This window comes from Notothenia rossii (genome assembly GCF_949606895.1).
Source record: "Notothenia rossii genome assembly, chromosome: 4".
Lineage (NCBI taxonomy): Eukaryota > Metazoa > Chordata > Actinopteri > Perciformes > Nototheniidae > Notothenia > Notothenia rossii.
Window position 1 is genome coordinate 94,932,030 of NC_136902.1, and position 24,364 is coordinate 94,956,393.

The 24,364-nt window shown below is 44.2% G+C and overlaps 1 protein-coding gene across 1 annotated transcript in view; it reads right to left on the minus strand.

The window, feature by feature from the left end:
- Positions 1 to 24,364, minus strand: part of col4a3 (collagen, type IV, alpha 3) — a gene marked incomplete at its 3' end in the record, with an annotated part of 68,314 nt that overhangs the window by 29,002 nt on the left and 14,948 nt on the right. The window contains 16 exon segments of the mRNA XM_079673936.1: positions 1,056 to 1,206; positions 3,174 to 3,268; positions 3,844 to 3,948; positions 4,781 to 4,873; positions 6,580 to 6,748; positions 9,422 to 9,610; positions 10,616 to 10,686; positions 13,056 to 13,151; positions 13,421 to 13,513; positions 16,510 to 16,674; positions 17,589 to 17,708; positions 19,896 to 19,977; positions 20,151 to 20,192; positions 21,069 to 21,122; positions 21,203 to 21,247; positions 24,173 to 24,235. Coding sequence (XP_079530062.1) covers positions 1,056 to 1,206; positions 3,174 to 3,268; positions 3,844 to 3,948; positions 4,781 to 4,873; positions 6,580 to 6,748; positions 9,422 to 9,610; positions 10,616 to 10,686; positions 13,056 to 13,151; positions 13,421 to 13,513; positions 16,510 to 16,674; positions 17,589 to 17,708; positions 19,896 to 19,977; positions 20,151 to 20,192; positions 21,069 to 21,122; positions 21,203 to 21,247; positions 24,173 to 24,235 — 1,633 coding nt within the window.

Consider the following 24,364-nt stretch of genomic DNA (forward strand, 5'->3'; position numbering starts at 1 on the left):
ACACAAATACCTGTACTTTCTACTTCTTACATGTTGAACTCAAATACCTGTACTTTCTACTTCTTACATGTTGAACACAAATACCTGTACTTTCTACTTCTTACATGTTGAACCCAAATACCTGTACTTTCTACTTCTTACATGTTGAACTCAAATACCTGTACTTTCTACTTCTTACATGTTGAACTCAAATACCTGTACTTTCTACTTCTCTCATTTTCCAAACAGGCTGGTTCCTTTTGTCTGAATGTGTGTTTGGTGGCGTGATCATTATTATTTAGAGTCATTGCGTGCCTATTGATTTGAACACGATCCGTGTATCCATCATTTCCTGGTCTTCTCTAAAGAAGAGGGACCAATGGAAACGTTGTCATGTTGCCGTTGGTCACCATGGAAACATTCATTAGCTAACAATGACATTATTGTTCTATTAATATAAAGGGAGGTCAGGTACTCTTTAAAACAGCTGCTAGTTATGGGTACTTTTTACTGAAGTACATTTCAAAGTTCTTTACTTTGACTTGAGTAAAGAAGTTTAGTCAGTACTTCTACTTTCACCAGAGTATTTTAAAACACGAGTATATGTACTTCTACTTGAGTAAAGGATGTGTGTACTTCTACTTGAGTACAGGATGTGTGTACTTCTACTTGAGTAAAGGATGTCTGTACTTCTACTTGAGTAAAGGATGTGTGTACTTCTACTTGAGTAAAGGATGTGTGTACTTCTACTTGAGTAAAGGATGTGTGTACTTCTACTTGAGTAAAGGATGTGTGTACTTCTACTTCAGTAAAGGATGTGTGTACTTCTACTTGAGTAAAGGATGTGTGTACTTCTACTTGAGTAAAGGATGTGTGTACTTCTACTTGAGTAAAGGATGTGTGTACTTCTACTTGAGTAAAGGATGTGTGTACTTCTACTTGAGTAAAGGATGTGTGTACTTCTACTTGAGTAAAGGATGTGTGTACTTCTACTTGAGTAAAGGATGTGTGTACTTCTACTTGAGTAAAGGATGTGTGTACTCTGATTACTTCCCCTGCCCCTATAAATCAGTTACCTTTGGGTCCGGGGGGTCCGTCTAGTCCTGGAGGTCCTGGCGTTGCATCTGATCCTTGGGGTCCGAGGTTCCCTGGGGGCCCAACAGAGCCGTCCTCCCCCTGGGGGCCCGAGCGACCCTGCTGACCTGGGAAACCTGAGCCGTTGTCGCCCTGTGACGCGGACAACAACACGAGTCAGTAACCAATCACAGCCTGAGAATCAACATGTTGTTCTTTACCTCTGTGATTGAGTCTGTTCTACAGCACTGCCATGCTACCTGGTTCAAGTGTTAGTCAACAGCTTTCAAATCTAAACTGCTCCACCTGTCAATAATCTGCTGAAAGATGGTTGGTCACCCTGTCAGAGACTTTCTGACTCAGCAGACCATAATAACCTGAGAGGCTCCAACAGCATCACCTGGGACCCAAAGCATGCTCTGACAGAGAATATGAACTGCTACCATCTGATGGAGATTCTATAAGGTCAGCCTGAAGCATCCTCTGTGCTCCAGACAGCCTGAAGCATCCTCTGTGCTCCAGACAGCCTGAAGCATCCTCTGTGCTCCAGACAGTCTGAAGCATCCTCTGTGCTCCAGACAGCCTGAAGCATCCTCTGTGCTCCAGACAGCCTGAAGCATCCTCTGTGCTCCAGACAGCCTGAAGCATCCTCTGTGCTCCAGACAGCCTGAAGCATCCTCTGTGCTCCAGCCTGAAGCATCCTCTGTGCTCCAGTCAGCCTGAAGCATCCTCTGTGCTCCAGTCAGCCTGAAGCATCCTCTGTGCTCCAGTCAGCCTGAAGCATCCTCTGTGCTCCAGTCAGCCTGAAGCATCCTCTGTGCTCCAGACAGCCTGAAGCATCCTCTGTGCTCCAGTCAGCCTGAAGCATCCTTCGTGCTCCAGTCAGCCTGAAGCATCCTTCGTGCTCCAGTCAGCCTGAAGCATCCTCTGTGCTCCAGACAGCCTGAAGCATCCTCTGTGCTCCAGTCAGCCTGAAGCATCCTCTGTGCTCCAGACAGTCTGAAGCATCCTCTGTGCTCCAGACAGCCTGAAGCATCCTCTGTGCTCCAGCCTGCCTGAAGCATCCTCTGTGCTCCAGACAGCCTGAAGCATCCTCTGTGCTCCAGACAGTCTGAAGCATCCTCTGTGCTCCAGACAGCCTGAAGCATCCTCTGTGCTCCAGCCAGCCTGAAGCATCCTCTGTGCTCCAGACAGTCTGAAGCATCCTCTGTGCTCCAGACAGCCTGAAGCATCCTCTGTGCTCCAGACAGCCTGAAGCATCCTCTGTGCTCCAGTCAGCCTGAAGCATCCTCTGTGCTCCAGACAGCCTGAAGCATCCTCTGTGCTCCAGACAGCCTGAAGCATCCTCTGTGCTCCAGTCAGCCTGAAGCATCCTCTGTGCTCCAGACAGCCTGAAGCATCCTCTGTGCTCCAGACAGCCTGAAGCATCCTCTGTGCTCCAGACAGCCTGAAGCATCCTCTGTGCTCCAGACAGCCTGAAGCATCCTCTGTGCTCCAGACAGCCTGAAGCATCCTCTGTGCTCCAGTCAGCCTGAAGCATCCTCTGTGCTCCAGACAGCCTGAAGCATCCTCTGTGCTCCAGACAGCCTGAAGCATCCTCTGTGCTCCAGACAGCCTGAAGCATCCTCTGTGCTCCAGTCAGCCTGAAGCATCCTCTGTGCTCCAGTCAGCCTGAAGCATCCTCTGTGCTCCAGTCAGCCTGAAGCATCCTCTGTGCTCCAGACAGCCTGAAGCATCCTCTGTGCTCCAGACAGCCTGAAGCATCCTCTGTGCTCTCAGTGAACACAGAGCTACAGATCAGATGCACACTGAAGGCTCTTTGAACAGCTCTCCCTGATCCAGCTGTGATGTTACATGTTGTTGTTTGTTTGTCATGTGTCTTGATGTTTGTGTGTTGATGTTACACATGGAGCTGCTGTGATGTTACATGTTGTTGTTTGTTTGTCATGTGTCTTGATGTTTGTGTGTTGATGTTCCATGTTGTTGTTTGTTTCTCATGTGTCTTGATGTTTGTGTGTTGATGTTACACATGGAGCTGCTGTGATGCAAGGAGCATTTCAGATTTGCTCGTTAATGTATTATTCTATCGTATCGTATTATCGTGTTCCCGTCCACGTTACCTTGGGCCCCGGCATCCCTGGGGCTCCGGATGGACCGGCACGTCCCTTGATGCCAAAACTTGGTGAACCTGGAGCTCCTGGAGGGCCCTTGAGTCCTGATCCAATAAAATCAATGTATAGCTGTTATTTAAGATCTACTAAACTCTTTGACTTTAAATCAGGGGTGGCAAACTCAATTTCGGGCCACATCAGCTTTATGGTTGCACTCAAAGGGCTGGTTGTAACTTTAAGACTACATAAACATACATATATAACTAAATATATAATATATATCAAATAATGTATTATATTACATTATTGCCTCTGCATTGGATTATTATCGGATAGGGTAATAACTTCATAATTAACTACGTCTGAAAGCAGAAGTCTCTTCAGTGCGCATGTCACAAAATGAGATGCATTGTGGGAAATGTAGTTTATGGGCAACGTGCTTCTGTAAAGCTGCATGTAACCGAATAATAAACTTATTATATTCTTTGCAAGCTCTTGCGGGCCGCATAAAACGAAGTCGTGGTTTGACACTACTGGTTTAAATCAACCCCGTTCATAATAATAATAATACATGGTATTTATAAGCACACTTTTTATTTGAGTAAACAAAACTCAAAGTGCTACAGAGTAAAAAAGTTGAAACAAAACAACCAAAACAAATATCAAACATAAGCCTGACCTTTGACCCCGGGGAACCCTGGGGGCCCCTGGACGGAAAGCCCTTCGTCTCCTCTTTCTCCCCTCGGACCGACAGATCCTGGTAACCCTGGAGGCCCCGAAACACCTGCGAGCAGAAGAGACATCAGCGTGACGGGTCGGTCGACACAAGAACAGAACAGCAAGACATCCTACAAGGGCATCAGCTTCCGACCTGCCACGCCAACGGCTTCATAAAGAAATGAGTTAAAGTGTGACGGGTGTGTCTCAGGTCCCATTCACACCAGCCTTGTTCAGTCCGGTTGAATCGAACCCTGGTGTGTTTCGTTTGGGTCGATGTGAACGCAGTCCGAGACCTTTGAAGTGAACTAAACAACCTCAAAGAGGTGGTCTCGGACCGCTTGCTAGTGAACTCTGGAGCGGTTCATCTCTGGTGTGAACGCAGTCTGCACCCAATAGGAAGCGTAGTATTTACGTGTCACAAGAACGCGGATGTCTTCAGAATCTTTAGTGAAAGAGTGAAGCAGAATGAAGTGTTGGAGAGTGTCGTGTAAAGTAAAAATGCTCCTTCAACTAAACTTAGAAGTCAGAGCCACCTCTCGTCGGTGAAACCTCCTCCTGACTGCAGAACGTCTCGATGTGAGTTATCATGTTTCTTATCTCACGTCGTCTGATTGTATACTCATACGCCCCGGCCTCTAGAGTCTGTTGAGCTCCAGATTAACAGCAGCATGAAAACAACCTGCCGATGCTCCAAAGCTCCGGTAGAATTTGCCGGGATTTGCGTTTTAACCCTTTAATATCTGACCAATCGTTGAACAGCATTCCCGTGCACATGACTTGTGTTTAAAGTTTAAAGTGAGTTTGAGTTTTCCCGTGTGAACGCAAACCGAACCTTCTGAAAAGTGAAACGATGTAACAAACTGTCGCCACGCGCAGAGAGGCCACCTCAGTCTCACCTTCAGGTCCGGGGCTTCCAGATAAACCTTTCTGTCCTTTCAGTCCTGGGTCTCCTGGAGAGGTTTGGATCTCCCCCTGAGAACCTTTTTCCCCTGAAGGAACAAACAGACGGACAGAGCTGTTGACTGAATACACCATTTACAATTGAGGTATCCATCGTTATGCACGTGTACAAATACGTTTTAGCCTTTGGGTAATGAGCATTCTCAAGAAGGTAATGATTTTGTCGTTGTTGGTTCAGATTTAATCATCTGAGTTGTTTATTACAAATATAAATGACTAAAGTCATCAGTTCTGAGAATGTTGGCCGACGTAAGGAGTGGCTTCCCTCACATACCGTTTGGGCCCCTGAGCTCTCACCAGAGGTGGGAAGTAACGGAGTCCAAATACTTCGTTACTCTACTTAAGTACATTTTTCTGGTACCAGTACTTTACTCCACTACTTATTTTCCTGACGACTTTTTACTTTGTACACACATCCTTTACTTGAGTAAAGGATGTGTGTACTTCTACTTGAGTACAGGATGTGTGTACTTCTACTTGAGTAAAGGATGTGTGTACTTCTACTTGAGTAAAATATGTGTGTACTTCTACCTGAGTAAAGGATGTGTGTACTTCTACTTGAGTAAAGGATGTGTGTACTTGTACCTGAGTAAAGGATGTGTGTACTTCTACTTGAGTAAAGGATGTGTGTACTTCTACTTGAGTACAGGATGTGTGTACTTCTACTTGAGTAAAGGATGTGTGTACTTGTACCTGAGTAAAGGATGTGTGTACTTCTACTTAAGTAAAGGATATGTGTACTTCTACTTGAGTAAAGGATGTGTGTACTTCTACTTGAGTAAAGGATGTGTGTACTTCTACTTGAGTAAAGGATGTGTGTACTTCTACTTGAGTAAAGGATGTCTGTACTTCTACTTGAGTAAAGGATGTGTGTACTTCTACTTGAGTAAAGGATGTGTGTACTTGTACCTGAGTAAAGGATGTGTGTACTTCTACTTGAGTAAAGGATGTGTGTACTTCTACTTGAGTAAAGGATGTGTGTACTTGTACCTGAGTAAAGGATGTGTGTACTTCTACTTGAGTAAAGGATGTGTGTACTTGTACCTGAGTAAAGGATGTGTGTACTTCTACTTGAGTAAAGGATGTGTGTACTTCTACTTGAGTAAAGGATGTGTGTACTTCTACCTGAGTAAAGGATGTGTGTACTTCTACTTGAGTAAAGGATGTGTGTACTTGTACCTGAGTAAAGGATGTGTGTACTTCTACTTGAGTAAAGGATGTGTGTACTTCTACTTGAGTAAAGGATGTGTGTACTTCTACTTGAGTAAAGGATGTGTGTACTTGTACCTGAGTAAAGGATGTGTGTACTTCTACTTGAGTAAAGGATGTGTGTACTTCTACTTGAGTAAAGGATGTGTGTACTTGTACCTGAGTAAAGGATGTGTGTACTTCTACTTGAGTAAAGGATGTGTGTACTTCTACTTGAGTAAAGGATGTGTGTACTTGTACCTGAGTAAAGGATGTGTGTACTTCTACTTGAGTAAAGGATGTGTGTACTTCTACTTGAGTAAAGGATGTGTGTACTTCTACTTGAGTAAAGGATGTGTGTACTTGTACCTGAGTAAAGGATGTGTGTACTTCTACTTGAGTAAAGGATGTGTGTACTTCTACTTGAGTAAAGGATGTGTGTACTTGTACCTGAGTAAAGGATGTGTGTACTTCTACTTGAGTAAAGGATGTGTGTACTTCTACTTGAGTAAAGGATGTGTGTACTGCTGCCCTCTCTGGCTCTCACCTGGTTTCCCAGCGTCCCCTCGGGGCCCCAGGACCCCCACATTGCCTTTATTTCCTGGAGGTCCTGAATCCCCAATCCCTGGAGGTCCTGGAGGTCCCATCTGACCCAGTGTTCCTCTGGAACCAGTCTCTCCGAGGGGGCCCTGCTCACCTTTGGCCCCTAGAGGCCCCTGAGAGCAGGATTAGAGAGAAACAACGTCATTTTAGATCACGGGTGTACAAACTACGGCCCGCGGACCATTTGGAAACGGCCCTCAGCAAATGCTGAAAGTATAAAGTAATACGGCCCACAAAGTAAACGTGTACTTTTCTTGTATTATACTTCGTAAATATAAATGTAAACACATTTTACACAGTACTTTTCATGTGTTAATGCGCCCACTTTCAGTCAATTAAAGTTGAACATGTGTTCTAACAAATCTACGTTGATAAGAAAAAAGCCCAATAACTTATTTAAATAACAATCTTGAAATATACCCTTCATATTTCCTCTTTTTATAATCAATCTAAGGCTTCTGTTTTAACGGATGAGCTGCTAACAAAATAAAGTATATATAAAAACCAGCATGCTAGCAAACCCAGTTTCCCATTGGTAGATTCTTTCGTATGACTCAGAGATGGTTTAAAGAAGCTTCTGAGTAATTGCTGACGTCTGAATTTGGTATCTACGTGCTCAGATCATTCATACAGGGATTCATAAAAGAGATTCTATGGCAAAATGTCCAAGCCATCATTGGTGGCATCTTGAAAATGTGCCACCAATGAAAAAAGATTTGTGTGCGGCTAATAGTAACCCTGAAGGAGTTTAAGTGCCATTCTGTCCTTGAGTCCACTCTTGAAAGCTTTCCCTTGTATCTTCAGCACTTTGATGGAAACACAGCAGCGTGTGTCTGGCTCCACCTGCTGGACAAATCAGTAATGACACTCTAATTTAAATCACCGTCACTTTTGAAGGGACAGGAGCTCAGAGTAATATGTGGTTTAACTTTATAGGAAAGCTTCGGCGTTTTTCTTTTTTAATCTTCAGTAAAATGTCAGAATTTTGATATTTTCAGAAAAAGTCCGAATTTTAAGTTTTTCTGAAAAAAGTTTGAATTCCGAGATTTTCTAAAAAACTCAGAACTTTGAGGGGATTCTGATTTTGAATTAAATCAGAATACAATCATCCCGGGGAATTTGGGTTTCATCACAATTTAGGATGAAATAAATAAAATAAAATATAATATGAACATAAGAAGTGAGGTCGCCCGTTTGAACTAAAACCGTTTAATTCTCTTCTGGGTGCCGAATGAAGAATTTCCCAAACTGGGATTAAATCTAATCTAACAATGCCTAATAATACAACTAACTATTCTTTTATTACTGTTCTTCTTGTAATACTTTTTATAGTTTATTGTGTTATGTCTTATTTATATATTTATGTTATATTGTTGGAAGAGCCTGCCTTAATTAACCACACTGAAGATACGATGATTAAACCATTGAATTTGAATTCTCATTCCCCCAGTCAGAGCTGGTTGATGTGGGCATGGGAAGGGAAGTTTGGCGCCCTCTGCTGGAAATGTCTCTGAGTTCAAGGTCTCTGAGTTTCAGGTCTCTGAGTTCCAGGTCTCTGAGTTCCAGGTCTCATGTGTTCCAGGTCCCGGAGTTTCACTTCTGAGTTTCAGGTCTCTGTGTTTCAGGTCTCTGAGTTCCAGGTCTCTGAGTTCCAGGTCTCTGAGTTCCAGGTCTCTGAGTTCCAGGTCTCATGTGTTCCAGGTCCCGGAGTTTCACTTCTGAGTTTCAGGTCTCTGTGTTTCAGGTCTCTGAGTTTCAGGTCTCTGTGTTTCAGGTCTCTGAGTTTCAGGTCTCTGAGTTTCAGGTCTCTGAGTTTCAGGTCTCTGTGTTTCAGGTCTCTGAGTTTCAGGTCTCTGAGTTTCAGGTCTCTGTGTTTCAGGTCTCTGAGTTTCAGGTCTCTGAGTTACAGGTCTCTGAGTTTCAGGTCTCTGTTTCAGGTCTCTGTTTCAGGTCTCTGAGTTTCAGGTCTCTGAGTTCCAGGTCTCTGAGTTTCAGGTCTAATGTGTTCCAGGTCTCTGTGTTTCAGGTCTCTTGAGTTTCAGGTCTCTGTGTTTCAGGTCTCTGTGTTTCAGGTCTCTGAGTTTCAGGTCTCTGTGTTTCAGGTCTCTGAGTTTCAGGTCTCTGTGTTTCAGGTCTCTGAGTTCAAGGTCTCTGAGTTTCAGGTCTCTGAGTTTCAGGTCTCTGAGTTTCAGGTCTCTGTGTTTCAGGTCTCTGAGTTTCAGGTCTCTGAGTTTCAGGTCTCTGTGTTTCAGGTCTCTGAGTTTCAGGTCTCTGAGTTTCAGGTCTCTGTTTCAGGTCTCTGTTTCAGGTCTCTGTGTTTCAGGTCTCTGTGTTTCAGGTCTCTGTGTTTCAGGTCTCTGTGTTTCAGGTCTCATGTGTTTCAGGTCTCTGAGTTTCAGGTCTCTGAGTTTCAGGTCTCTGAGTTTCAGGTCTCTGAGTTTCAGGTCTCATGTGTTTCAGGTCTCATGTGTTTCAGGTCTCTGAGTTTCAGGTCTTTGAGTTTCAGGTCTCTGAGTTTCAGGTCTTTGAGTTTCAGGTCTTTGAGTTTCAGGTCTCTGAGTTTCAGGTCTTTGAGTTTCAGGTCTCTGAGTTTCAGGTCTTTGAGTTCCAGGTCTCTGAGTTTCAGGTCTCTGAGTTTCAGGTCTCTGAGTTTCAGGTCTCTGAGTTTCAGGTCTCTGTGTTTCAGGTCTCTGAGTTTCAGGTCTCTGAGTTTCAGGCCTCATGTGTTTCAGGCCTCTGAGTTTCAGGTCTCTGAGTTTGTGTTTTGTTCGGGCTCTGATACTCACAGGGTTTCCTTTCTGTCCTCGAACACCTTTGGGTCCCGTATATCCTGCAGACCCGCCTGTCCCCTCTGATCCTGGGGGTCCCGGGGCCCCCCGGATCCCGTCCTCTCCTCTCTGCCCCACCCTCTCCATGACCCCGGGGTCCCCAACCGGTCCTGGGGGCCCGGGGGGCCCAGGGATACCAAAGGAGCCCTGAATACAGAGAGAGAGAGAGAGAGAGAGAGAGAGAGAGAGAGAGAGAGAGAGAGAGAGAGAGAGAGAGAGAGAGAGAGAGAGAGAGAGAGAGAGAGAGAGAGAGAGAGAGAGAGAGGATAATGAGGTGTTTTAAAAGTCATAATTTTGAGTTTTTATGAAAAAAGTCATAATTCTGAGATTTTCTAAAAAACTCAACATTTTGAGGGAAAAGCTGATTTTGTATTAGAATACATTTCTCCCGGGGAATTTGGGCTTCATCACAATTTAGGATGAATAAAATAAAACAAAATATAAAGTGAGAAGTTGTCAGTGAGGTCGCCCGTTTGAACTGAGACAGTTTTATTCTCTTCTGGGGGCGAATGAAGGACTTCACAAACTGGGATTAATGAAAGTAAGTCTAATCTACCGAAGCCTAATGATACAACTAACTATTAATTTAGAAAATGATGTGTTTTATTTTGTCCTACAACGACAGACCTCTCTGTGTGTATCTGAGTTTGGATAACGTCTACTTTGGCGCGTGTGTTGGTGAGGATCTGAGGGAGTACGTAGGGCTCTATTGACTTGTAAAACTACAGAACAGCTGGTCCGCCCGGCCCACTTCAGATTGAGCTCAACAGGAAGTTAAAGGACACGGGGAATCCGTAATCCCCATGGATCTTTGTTCTAATTTATGAATCCAAACAACGGTACGCATTGGGTTAGAACAGAACATGAAAGGTATGGTTGCAGCGCTGTCAGCGTTGTTGGACAGATATAAATAGTTATTTGTTGTATTTTAAACACAACATGGTCAAATGTGGGGCATTTGGGACAATAGACCACACCTAAGCATCTTTGAGTTTTTAGAAAGCGCTATATAAATTTCATGTATTATTATTATTACTATTATTAATAAAGCAGGAAACAGAAAGTCTTCAGTTAAATAAGTCAGATGGCAGACCTGTAGCTTTCTGGTTGTTTGTTCCAGATATATGGAGCATAGAATACAGGTGAGCTCACCTGTGGGCCAAGTGGTCCTCCGACACCTTTCGCCCCGTTGTGACCTTTGGGTCCAGGAAACCCGGCTGACCCTGGAAATAAAACACAGACAGACAGGTGAGTTTAACCTGGTGCCATCATAGCACTGACTCTGAATCAGATGCTGCCGTCTACTGGGCTGGTCAACGTGAGCAGACCAACAGTCATGAACGTGACCAAGCGCTCCGGTCCCAGCTGTGTACGTCACTCTTTAGTGTCCCCTGGTCTCCCAGCTGTGTGCATCACTCTTTATTGTCCCCTGGTCTCCCAGCTGTGTACGTCACTCTTTATTGTCCCCTGGTCTCCCAGCTATGTACGTCACTCTTTATTGTCCCCTGGTCTCCCAGCTGTGTGCGTCACTCTTTATTGTCCCCTGGTCTCCCAGCTATGTACGTCACTCTTTAGTGTCCCATGGTCTCCCAGATGTGTGCATCACTCTTTATTGTCCCCTGGTCTCCCAGCTGTGTGCGTCACTCTTTAGAGTCCCCTGGTCTCCCAGCTGTTTGTGTCACTCTTTAGTGTCCCCTGGTCTCCCAGATGTGTGCATCACTCTTTAGTGTCCCCTGGTCTCCCAGCTGTGTGCGTCACTCTTTAGTGTCCCCTGGTCTCCCAGCTGTGTGTGTCACTCTTTAGTGTTCCCTGGTCTCCCAGCTATGTATGTCACTCTTTAGTGTCTCCTGGTCTCCCAGCTATGTACGTCACTCTTTAGTGTCCCCTGGTCTCCCAGCTATGTACGTCACTCTTTAGTGTCCCCTGGTCTCCAGCTGTGTGCGTCACTCTTTAGAGTCCCCTGGTCTCCCGGCTGTGTGCGTCACTCTTTAGTGTCCCCTGGTCTCCCAGCTATGTACGTCACTCTTTAGTGTCCCCTGGTCTCCCAGCTGTGTACGTCATTCTTTAGTGTCCCCTGGTCTCCCAGCTGTGTGCGTCATTCTTTAGTGTCCCCTGGTCTCCCAGCTATGTACGTCACTCTTTAGTGTCCCCTGGTCTCCCAGCTGTGTACGTCACTCTTTAGTGTCCCCTGGTCTCCCAGCTGTGTGCGTCATTCTTTAGTGTCCCCTGGTCTCCCAGCTGTGTACGTCATTCTTTAGTGTCCCCTGGTCTCCCAGCTGTGTGTGTCACTCTTTAGTGTCCCCTGGTCTCCAGCTGTGTACATCACTCTTTAGTGTCCCCTGGTCTCCCAGCTGTGTGCGTCATTCTTTAGTGTCCCCTGGTCTCCCAGCTGTGTACGTCATTCTTTAGTGTCCCCTGGTCTCCCAGCTGTGTGCGTCACTCTTTGGTGTCCCCTGGTCTCCCAGCTGTGTGTGTCACTCTTTAGTGTCCCCTGGTCTCCAGCTGTGTGCGTCACTCTTTAGTGTCCCCTGGTCTCCCAGCTGTGTGCGTCACTCTTTAGTGTCCCCTGGTCTCCCAGCTGTGTGCGTCACTCTTTAGTGTCCCCTGGTCTCCCAGCTGTGTGTGTCACTCTTTAGTGTCCCCTGGTCTCCCAGCTATGTACGTCACTCTTTAGTGTCCCCTGGTCTCCCAGCTGTGTGCGTCACTCTTTAGTGTCCCCTGGTCTCCCAGCTGTGTACGTCACTCTTTAGTGTCCCCTGGTCTCCCAGTTGTGTGCGTCACTCTTTAGTGTCCCCTGGTCTCCCAGCTGTGTGCATCACTGTTTAGTGTCCCCTGGTCTCCCAGCTATGTACGTCACTCTTTAGTGTCCCCTGGTCTCCCAGCTGTGTGCATCACTGTTTAGTGTCCCCTGGTCTCCCAGCTGTGTACGTCACTCTTTAGTGTCCCCTGGTCTCCCAGCTGTGTACGTCACTCTTTAGTGTCCCCTGGTCTCCCAGCTGTGTACGTCACTCTTTAGTGTCCCCTGGTCTCCCAGTTGTGTGCGTCACTCTTTAGTGTCCCCTGGTCTCCCAGCTGTGTGCATCACTGTTTAGTGTCCCCTGGTCTCCCAGCTATGTACGTCACTCTTTAGTGTCCCCTGGTCTCCCAGCTGTGTGCATCACTCTTTAGTGTCTCCTGGTTTACATCGTGTTTTGAGCTTCATCATTTTGAGATTTTTTTTTTTAAAGTTCTGGATTTTCAGATTTGAGATTTTCTGAAAAACGTCAGGATAAAAATGTAATTCTGAGATTTGCAGACAGAAGTCAGATTTTATGGATTTTCTGAAAAAGTTATAGGTTCGAGAAAAAAAGTCAGATTTTCTGAAAAAAGTCACAATTCCGAGAATTTTGAGAAAGAATTCTTTCTTTTTCAGAAAAGTTCAGAATTTTTATTTTTTTATTTTCAGCATTGTGAGAGTTTAAACAAATGTGGCAGCAGGTAAATATTTCTAGCAGCCTTCAACATTATTTAAATGATTCAGATTTCTTCTGTTCAATAACATACTGACAACGAGCTTAGGTAATCAGAGTAAACGAGTCGGGTGTTTTCTTACCCGTCAACCCGATTTCACCTTGCTCTCCGTTTCTGCCTGGAGGTCCTGGGGAGCCCGCAACATGCGGACAAACCGAGCACACTCCCCCCGTCTCACCTGAATAACACAAATCAATCAGTTATGCTCAACAAGGCGAGGCACGTTTATCCATCAGCACTTTTCAACACAATGCAACTCAAAGTGCTTTACCAAGATGACATAAAGAGCATAAAACACATAAGAAACATTAAAGATAATAAAACATGAGCACCACGAAACTCGTACAAACCTGATCTGAATCTATTTTTATCATAATACCAAATTCACATGGAAAATCTGCTGTTTCCGTAAAGCTCAGACGGGTATGTCATGCCCCACCCACTCACCTGTGAGTCCATCCTCCCCTCTGACTCCAGGGAATCCAATCGGGCCTTTTAGACCTTTTTCTCCTGGAGCGCCGACGTCTCCCGGGAGAAAATCTGACATGAACGTGAAAAACAAAAATAATAATTTGTCATTGTCGAAACGTAGATGTGTTTATCTTGGTGAAGCGCTCTGGCTTTACGATCCCCTCCGCTTCTATTATTTACGCTAAGCTAGGCTAACATCTCTAGAGTCCACAAAGGGTTAGGAAACATGCACGCTGTGAGCAGATGCTGTGAATGAACCTTTTTTAATGACATGTTCAACCTCTTGTAACTCGTCTGATATGTTGGCTGGTTCTAGAAAAAACCTTTGGATTATTCAGGTGCATATTTGATACTTCCTTATTTCACTGCAGAGTCGATGTTACAGATGTTTGTGTGTGACTCTTCACTTTCAACAGCCTCATCAGGACGATAAATACTTGTATTGTAAAGAGCCGTTTAATAAAGATTCCAACAGATGACTCTCTCTGTCCGGAGATAACGTCTCAAGATTAAAGAGGCCCTATACTGCTCACTCTCATCTTCATATTAGAAGCCTATCACGTACAAGGTGTTGGAGCGCTGGCCAATAGGATGTATGGTCATGTCTTTATGTTCTGGAGGGGATTTCAGCCTTTGCACACCATCTCCATGCAGAGACACATTTAGGACGCACTACCACACAGAAAGGGCCTCTGTGAGACTAACTGTAACACAGAAAGGGTCTCTGAGAGACTAACTGTAACACAGAAAGGGTCTCTGTGAGACTAACTGTAACACAGAAAGGGTCTCTGTGAGACTAACTGTAACACAGAAAGGGTCTCTGTGAGACTAACTGTAACACAGAAAGGGTCTCTATGAGACTAACTGTAACACAGAAAGGGTCTCTGTGAGACTAACTGTAACACAGAAAGGGTCTCTATGAGACTAACTGTAACACAGAAAGGGTCTCTATGAGACTAACTGTAACACAGAAAGGGTCTCTATGAGACTAACTGTAACACAGAAAGGGTCTCTGTGAGACTAACTGTAACACAGAAAGGGTCTCTGTGAGACTAACTGTAACACAGAAAGGGTCTCTGTGAGACTAACTGTAACACAGAAAGGGTCTCTATGAGACTAACTGTAACACAGAAAGGGTCTCTGTGAGACTAACTGTAACACAGAAAGGGTCTCTATGAGACTAACTGTAACACAGAAAGGGTCTCTATGAGACTAACTGTAACACAGAAAGGGTCTCTATGAGACTAACTGTAACACAGAAAGGGTCTCTGAGAGACTAACTGTAACACAGAAAGGGTCTCTGTGAGACTAACTGTAACACAGAAAGGGTCTCTATGAGACTAACTGTAACACAGAAAGGGTCTCTGAGAGACTAACTGTAACACAGAAAGGGTCTCTATGAGACTAACTGTAACACAGAAAGGGTCTCTATGAGACTAACTGTAACACAGAAAGGGTCTCTGTGAGACTAACTGTAACACAGAAAGGGTCTCTATGAGACTAACTGTAACACAGAAAGGGTCTCTGTGAGACTAACTGTAACACAGAAAGGGTCTCTATGAGACTAACTGTAACACAGAAAGGGTCTCTATGAGACTAACTGTAACACAGAAAGGGTCTCTATGAGACTAACTGTAACACAGAAAGGGTCTCTATGAGACTAACTGTAACACAGAAAGGGTCTCTATGAGACTAACTAACACAGAAAGGGTCTCTATGAGACTAACTGTAACACAGAAAGGGTCTCTGTGAGACTAACTGTAACACAGAAAGGGTCTCTGTGAGACTAACTGTAACACAGAAAGGGTCTCTGAGAGACTAACTGTAACACAGAAAGGGTCTCTATGAGACTAACTGTAACACAGAAAGGGTCTCTATGAGACTAACTGTAACACAGAAAGGGTCTCTATGAGACTAACTAACACAGAAAGGGTCTCTATGAGACTAACTGTAACACAGAAAGGGTCTCTATGAGACTAACTGTAACACAGAAAGGGTCTCTGTGAGACTAACTGTAACACAGAAAGGGTCTCTGAGAGACTAACTGTAACACAGAAAGGGTCTCTATGAGACTAGCTGTAACACAGAAAGGGTCTCTGTGAGACTAACTGTAACACAGAAAGGGTCTCTGTGAGACTAACTGTAACACAGAAAGGGTCTCTGAGAGACTAACTGTAACACAGAAAGGGTCTCTATGAGACTAACTGTAACACAGAAAGGGTCTCTGTGAGACTAACTGTAACACAGAAAGGGTCTCTATGAGACTAACTGTAACACAGAAAGGGTCTCTATGAGACTAGCTGTAACACAGAAAGGGTCTCTGTGAGACTAACTGTAACACAGAAAGGGTCTCTGTGAGACTAACTGTAACACAGAAAGGGTCTCTGAGAGACTAACTGTAACACAGAAAGGGTCTCTGTGAGACTAACTGTAACACAGAAAGGGTCTCTGAGAGACTAACTGTAACACAGAAAGGGTCTCTATGAGACTAGCTGTAACACAGAAAGGGTCTCTGTGAGACTAACTGTAACACAGAAAGGGTCTCTGTGAGACTAACTGTAACACAGAAAGGGTCTCTGAGAGACTAACTGTAACACAGAAAGGGTCTCTGTGAGACTAACTGTAACACAGAAAGGGTCTCTGTGAGACTAACTGTAACACAGAAAGGGTCTCTATGAGACTAACTGTAACACAGAAAGGGTCTCTGAGAGACTAACTGTAACACAGAAAGGGTCTCTGAGAGACTAACTGTAACACAGAAAGGGTCTCTGAGACTAACTGTAACACAGAAAGGGTCTCTGAGAGACTAACTGTAACACAGAAAGGGTCTCTGTGAGACTAACTGTAACACAGAAAGGGTCTCTGTGAGACTAACTGTAACACAGAAAGGGTCTCTATGAGACTAACTGTAACACAGAAAGGGTCTCTGTGAGACTAACTGTAACACAGAAAGGGTCTCTGAGAGACTAACTGTAACACAGAAAGGGTCTCTGAGACTAACTGTAACACAGAAAGGGTCTCTGAGAGACTAACTGTAACACAGAAAACACGTTTGAAACCCTCACCTGGTATTCCCGGTTCGCCTGGTTCTCCTTCCAATCCTCGACCTCCAGGAACTCCAGAGAGTCCCGGGGGGCCGACCACGAGGGGACCGGAAGCTCCTGGTTCTCCTTTGGGTCCAGTTGAGCCTGGAGGCCCCTGAGGGCCCGGTGGAGCATTGGAAGCCTCACCTGGAGGGAAAAGAAGAGTCTTTATTTAGAGTCTTACAGCCGATACAAGCAGAGGCGGCAAAAGTACACAAATCCTTTCCTCAAGTAGAAGTACACACATCCTTTACTCAAGTAGAAGTACACACATCCTTTACTCAAGTAGAAGTACACACATCCTTTACTCAAGTAGAAGTACACACATCCTTTACTCAAGTAGAAGTACACACATCCTTTACTCAAGTAGAAGTACAGACATCCTTTACTCAAGTAGAAGTACAGATACTCGTGTTTAAAAATACTCTGGTGAAAGTAGAAGTACTGACTAAACTTCTTAACTCAAGTCAAAGTAAAGAGGCTACAGGTATTAGTGTTCAACATGTAAGTAGAAAGTACAGGTATTTGAGTTCAACATGTAAGTAGAAAGTACAGGTATTTGTGTTCAACATGTGAGAAGTAGAAAGTACAGGTATTTGAGTTCAACATGTAAGAAGTAGAAAGTACAGGTATTTGTGTTCAACATGTAAGAAGTAGAAAGTACAGGTATTTGTGTTCAACATGTAAGAAGTAGAAAGTACAGGTATTAGTGTTCAACATGTAAGAAGTAGAAAGTACAGGTATTAGTGTTCAACATGTAAGAAGTAGAAAGTACAGGTATTTGTGTGAAAGTACAGGTATTAGTGTTCAACATGTAAGAAGTAGAAAGTACAGGTATTTGTGTGAAAGTACAGGTATTAGTGTTCAACATGTAAGAAGTAGAAAGTACAGGTATTTGTGTGAAAGTACAGGTATTAGTGTTCAACATGTAAGAAGTACAACGTACAAAGTGGTCAGAGAAAAGTACTGATACCAGAAAAATGTACTTAAGTACAGTAACGAAGTATTTGTACTCCACTACTTCCCACCTCGGGATACAGAGGAACTGAGACAGAGTTTACCTGGCTGTCCCTGCAGGCCAGGAAATCCAATGAGTCCTGAAAGAAACCACAGAAGAAGAACGTGACTGAGCATGGTCACTCGACTGCTCTTTAAACACAGAGGATGAGATGCTTCTAGTATAATTAGTTATTTTACAATGACTCAAAAGGTATCATTTAAATACTTTGTGTTAAATAGTGATGTCACATTTCACAAAAGAAATCTGCACAGAGCCATAACATCAGACTATAATGAAGATCGGAAAAAGCGTTTGAAATGATCTCGAATCTAAACTTCATGAGGGATGGAAGTAGTTGCGTGTTTCTGGCGGTCTATGGAGCACTTGGTTTCCTGTCAATGCACTTCTTTGCTCAAATCCTAGGGTCTGTATGTCTGTCAGCATCACACCATCTATTGTCTACACTTACCTGCACTCGTAAACTGATTATATTCAAAACACTTTGATGCTGAATGTGTTAGCCTGTGAGCAGCAGTTGAAATGTTTGTAGCAATGTAGCATTTATGCTAACAGGTGCTCTGCTGTTTAGAATGTTTGTTTATTCTTTTGTATTTGTATTTCATGTTTAATGTGATAACGTCTCATGACTGTGTGTTTTGTTTTTGTTGTATTTCAGTTTTACAAAATGGAAATGAAAAATGGAAATGAATGAAAATGTATCCGTAAACCTCCGAAACTGACCTGCTGTCTCCTGGGTGTTCATTGCTAAATGTTGTTAAGCTATCTGCCAACCCTGCCATCTCTAAATATTCTTGTTGTTGGGGAAATGCTGGACAAGACCAAGTCGTATTTATCTTTTAAAGACCTATAAAAGGGTTATTAACGCCTTTGTAACCTCGAGGTTGGATTCCTGCAACGCTCCGTATGTGGGTATGGACCAGGCCTCAATAGACGTCTGCAGCTCGTGCAGAACGCAGCTGCGCGTCTTCTGACTGGTGTTAAATATGTTCGTTATTCTCGCGTCCAGGAGAGAAGCTTTAAAATGAGACTAAATGGAGTCTCTGAGAAGATTCAAATGGGATACTTTAATTAAAAAAGGCGCGGTAGTGTTACAGACAGAATATTGTTCAGGCAGAAAGCAGCTGTGATCCGGCTCTCGTGAGCAAGAGAAGAGAGCGAATCTGTCGTCCGGTGCTGTTATATATATCCTCTGCTGGCTCCTCCCCGCCAGCCGGCTCGCCTCGTCTCTAATGTCCGTTGTTGCATTTAAACAGAGGATTGGTACTTTTCACATTCAATATATGCTTAACACGCCTTTTCTCCTCATATTCTCTTTCATCACTTTTCATGTAACACATTCTAAACGCGGTGATCAATACTCTAAAAAATACAGAAAACACTTCACGGCTGGTTTGGTTTCCGGTCATTCCGGATGTTGTCACATGCTACTCTCGTCTGTAAAAAATAATGTATCCAAATAAACTGTACCTTCATTTAATATTCAGCATGGTAGTATCTCGACATCTATAGTTGTAGTGTTAAATCAGTAGGTTTCGGTTTGCACCACTCCATGTCATTTCGCTACTAAATTCACCTCTTTAGGAAATCGTATATTAGCCACATGCTAAATGCTAACCGGAGATGAAGGATTTTCAGAATAAAAGCTTAACAACTGGTTGTGCACGAGAATTTCTGTTTTTTTCAGTATAAAACAGCGTTTTAACTGACGGTATGTTTAAACTACATTATACCATCAAAACATTGATTTTAATTTCTAACACTGGCCACAAAAAGCGTGACCACATTACCCCAATTCTGGCCTCACTGCACTGGCTTCCAGTTCGGTTCAGAATAGATTTTAAACTCCTTTTATTTGTTTTCAAAGCACTAAATGGGCTGGCTCCGGCCTATGTAGCTGAACTCCTCCAGCGCTACACCCCAGGCAGACCCTTAAGGTCTGCTGACCAGCTGCTGCTGGTAGTGCCCAAGACCAGGCTCAAAACCCGAGGGCACCGAGCCTTCGCAGCAGCTGGCCCTAGGCTCTGGAACACTCTGCCCCTCCATGTGAGGTCGGCCCAGACCCTAGGGGTTTTTAAATATACTCTAAAGACTCACTTCTTCTCTCTGGCCTTCTAGTCAGAGCGGAGCATGACTCCTGGCTTTTCCCTGTGTGTGATTTTTATATTTGCTGTTGTAATTTATTGTTTTCTGTTTGTTATTGTAGTAAAGTGTTTTCATTGCATGTACAGCACTTTGGCTCGACCAAAAAGCTCTCCCCGTGTCTCTGAGTCCAGTTTCCAATGGCTTCAGAAGTTTCCCTCACACTTGTAAGGGCAGAATAATTTGTATCCCTTCATGATGAAACTACCTTGTTCTCCCTGCACTCCTAGGGGTCCTCGGGGCCCGGAGGCACCTGGCTGGCCCTTCAGGAATATTTGGTTAAAAACCGTCTGATGAAAGAAAAACACACACATCTGAAAAGCTGGAAAACGTTGATTTCAGAGACAAATGTTCTCTCCTGTTGTGGCCTGGTTAACTGTTGATTACATAATGAATACAGCATCTATGTAAACACCTTTAATGATCAATACGTCAAAAGGATTAATGTTTTAAAATGACTCACCTCTCCTGGAAGACCTGGAAAACCACGATCACCTTTCTCCCCCTACACACACACACACACACACACACACACACACACACACACACACACACAGACACAGACACACACACACACACACACACACACACACACACACACACACACACACACACACACACACACACACACACACAGACACACAGACACACACACACACACACACACACAGACACACAGACACACACACACACACACACACACACACACACACACACACACACACACACACACACACACACACACACACACAGTATTGTCAACTCAAATGTTTATCAATCTTTGTTGATCTCCAGGATGCTTCCCTGAGGGACACCATAACTTATTAAATACAGAGGTAAGATCCCTCTCTGTGTTGTGAAGGGCACTTTTATATATTATTTAAAATATATATATATGTTTGTATTGTTCTTAGTTTTTTTGATATAGTTATTTGTTAATCGTTTTTAGTTTAGCAGATGATAAACAGTGCAGGAAGAGGCCGAAAACCCACCAGGCTCATTTGAAGCCTGAACCTAAATAATGTTAAAATTCACAATTGTATCGAAAACACAAATTAATATTAATATATATTTTTTAAATATTGTTGGTAAAGTATAAGAAGATACAAAAATAAAAACAAGTAGACGATACAACAATGTACTAATTACTTTGATCATATCCAGCAACTCACTTTGACTTCTGTCTATATCACAGTGTGGAAAATACTTAGTAAATATTTAGTTTTCCTGATTCAACCACAGAGGAAATGTTTTACAGATGCTTGTTTCCAACTTCATGAGAAACTCTTGACTTTCTACAACTTTCTGATGATATTATGTAGTTTACTCAACCAAGTTTAAGATTTCTGAATATCAATCAATCACTCAATCAATCACTCACCGTGGCTCCTTCTATACCCGGAGGTCCGAGGTACCCACGAACCCCTGCTTCCCCCTGCAGAAACGGTCACCATCATTACAGGCTGTCCACACTGCAAACGGATGGTTAGCATTCTTGTTAGCTTAGCATGTTACCTGTACTCCCAGCTCTCCAAGGACTCCATCCTTCCCCGGTTTACCCTGAAACACAAAGCAGCATGTTGGACCCAGAATACACCGGGACATGTTTCTGATGCGGTTCATATGACCCAATATAACAGTATATATATATAAATATATACAATGGAAAAAGGGGCACTGCATTACAAATTAATAGAACAAATTCCACATTTCCAAAATAAGTCAATTTAAGACAAAAAAATATAAAAATGCACACATTTACAATAGAAATGTTTGGTATATTCTAGTATGTTAAAGTGATATACATTGATATACGATTTACAAGAAAAACATTTTTGGAAAAACTTATAAAACTACATTGAATATTTCTAAATGAATTTGAATGTTTATTCTAAATTGTTATCATGTTTATTTGATAGGGGAGCATTTCATATAATCCAATTAATTTCCATTGATTATTTTCTATACCCTTATTTTGAAAATATCTAGTGGTTAGCTGACCAGTTCTGTTGTGATTGGTCAACAGCTTAGAGATGTCCCGCCCCTTAGACCATTTACATGCACAAAAACCAATAAAACACACTCCAGGATAGGGAACACCCAGGCCTCTGCCAGGTCATAAACCCAACATGTAATTAATACAAATATTCAATAATAATAATAATAATAATGGCTTTAATTTATAAAGCACTTCATATTTGCATTCAAATCCCGAAGTGCTAACATCGTAAAAAGAATAAAAAGCAATAAATAAAAATAAATAAGTAAAAAGAATAAAATAAGATAAAAGGGTGATAATAAATAAATAAAATGTCTAGGGAAAGGCTCTATTGAAGAGGTGGGTTTTGAGGCCTTTTTTAAAAGCCTCCACGGTCTGTGATGCTCTCATGTGGTCGGGGAGAGCGTTCCACAGACTGGGGGCAGCCGAGCAGAAGGTCCGGTCTCCCATGGTACGGAGCTTAGTCCTCGGGGGTTTGAGGAGGTTTGAGTTGCTAGAGCGGGTGGTCCGCACGGAGGTAAGGGGGGTGAGGAGTTCCTTGAGGTATGGAGGGGCTGTTCCATAGATACACTGGTGTGTGAGGACGGAGACCTTGAATTCGATCCTCAATTCCACGGGGAGCCAGTGAAGTGATTTCAGGATGGGGGTGATATGATCATATTTGCGCACCCTCATCAGGATCCTAGCAGCGCTGTTCTGGATGTACTGGAGCCTCTGGATGCTTTTCTTAGGGATCCCGATGAGGAGTGCATTGCAGTAGTCCAGCCTTGAGGAGACAAAGGCGTGGACTAGCTTTTCCGCGTCAAACAGAGTGAGTGAGGGGCGGAGTTTGGCGATGTTCCTGAGGTGATAGAAGGAGTTTTTGCACAGCTGTTTAATGTGGGCCTCAAAGGTCAGATGGGCGTCCATTTTCACAATTGGGTGTCATCAGCGTAACAATGGAATGATACTCCATGTCGGCTGATGATAGAGCCAAGGGGGAGCATATAGAGTGTGAAAAGGGTGGGGCCGAGAACTGATCCTTGAGGGACACCACAGGTGACGTTGTGGGTACCCGACTCTGCCTCACCCAAGGAGACGTACTCTGTTCTCCCGGTGAGGTATGATGTGAACCAGTCAAGGGGAGAGTCAGAGAGTCCGATGGTGGAGTGCAGACGATGGAGGAGGATGCCGTGATCGACGGTGTCGAAAGCTGCAGTGAGATCAAGGAGGATGAGGAGAGAGGGAGAGCCAGCATCAGCCGTCATCAGCAGGTCGTTGGTGACTCTGACCAGGGCAGTTTCTGTGCTGTGGCCTGAGCGGAAACCAGACTGGAACTTCTCAAATAGGTTGTTGGAGTTTAGGTGGTCCTGGAGCTGAGCAGCAACTATTTTTTCCAGCACCTTTGACAGAAATGGAAGGTTGGAAATGGGTCTATAGTTGGCCAGGACTCCCGGGTCAAGGGAGGGTTTTTTAAGACTAGGTTTGATGACAGCGGTTTTTAGGGCAGAGGGGACATGGCCAGACTGGAGAGAGAGGTTTGCGATCTTAGTGATCATGGGGCTCAGGGTGCAGATGTACGATTTCACCAGAGCTGACGGAAGGGGGTCCAGGACACAGGTGGAGGGCTTCATCCTCCTAATGATGCCCTCAACCTCTTGCTGAGAGATGACCGTGAAACAGCGAAGAGGCTGGGTTGTCCCAGGCTGTGGGTCAGCAGTTGGAACTGGAGGTGCAGAGGGGCTAGAGAGGATGGAGCGGATGGTGTCAACTTTATTTTTGAAGAAGGCGGCGAAGTTTCTACACTGCTTCTCAGTGGAGTCGGAGTGTAGAGGACTTTGGGGTTTGAGGAGGTGGTTTATTGTGGAGAAGAGTTGCTTGGAGTTTCCAGTACTGTTGTTGATGATGATGGAGTAGTACTGGGATCGTGCATCTCTGAGGGACTGTGCGTAGGCCTTCTGGTGTTCACGATAGGCTAACAGGTGAACAGTGAGTCCTGAGGCCTTGAGCCGCCGCTCAAGGACACGCCCAGCTGTCTTCATTCTCCGCAGCTCGCCGGTGTACCATGGGGCTGAGCGCGAGAAGGTGACCATCCTGGTTATGAGGGGGGCGTGTAGATCAAGGAGACTGTTAAGGGACTGGTTGTAATATGCCACTGACTCATTTACTGATGAGACGTTGGCAGAGGAAATATGCTGGAGGTCCAGGGTCATGATGTCCGGGTTGATGATCCTCAGGTTCCTGAAGCGGATTTGGCGTTTGGGCATGCTGAGTGGAGACTGGAAAAACAGCTCCAAAGAGATGGTCTTGTGGTCAGACACCCCCAGGTCATACACTAGCAGATTGCTGATGGGGGCGGAGTTTGTGATGACCAGGTCCAGCGTATGGCCCTTGGCGTGTGTGGGGACATCAATCCATCAGCTGCTTGTCTGCCGGGTTCTGTTGTAGTCGATGAGTGTAAATAAAGGTTGAATACGTATCATATCGATATCATAAATGTCTCTTACTAGTGATCCGGGATCTCCTGGCCCGCCCTTTTCTCCTTTGACCCCCAGTTTCCCCGGGATACCCTGGTGGAGAAAACACAGTTCATCTGACTCTGATAATAAACAAAAGTGAGCATGTTTGTTTATTAAATGTTTCTGACCGACAGACAGACAGACAGACAGACAGACAGACAGACAGACAGACAGACAGAC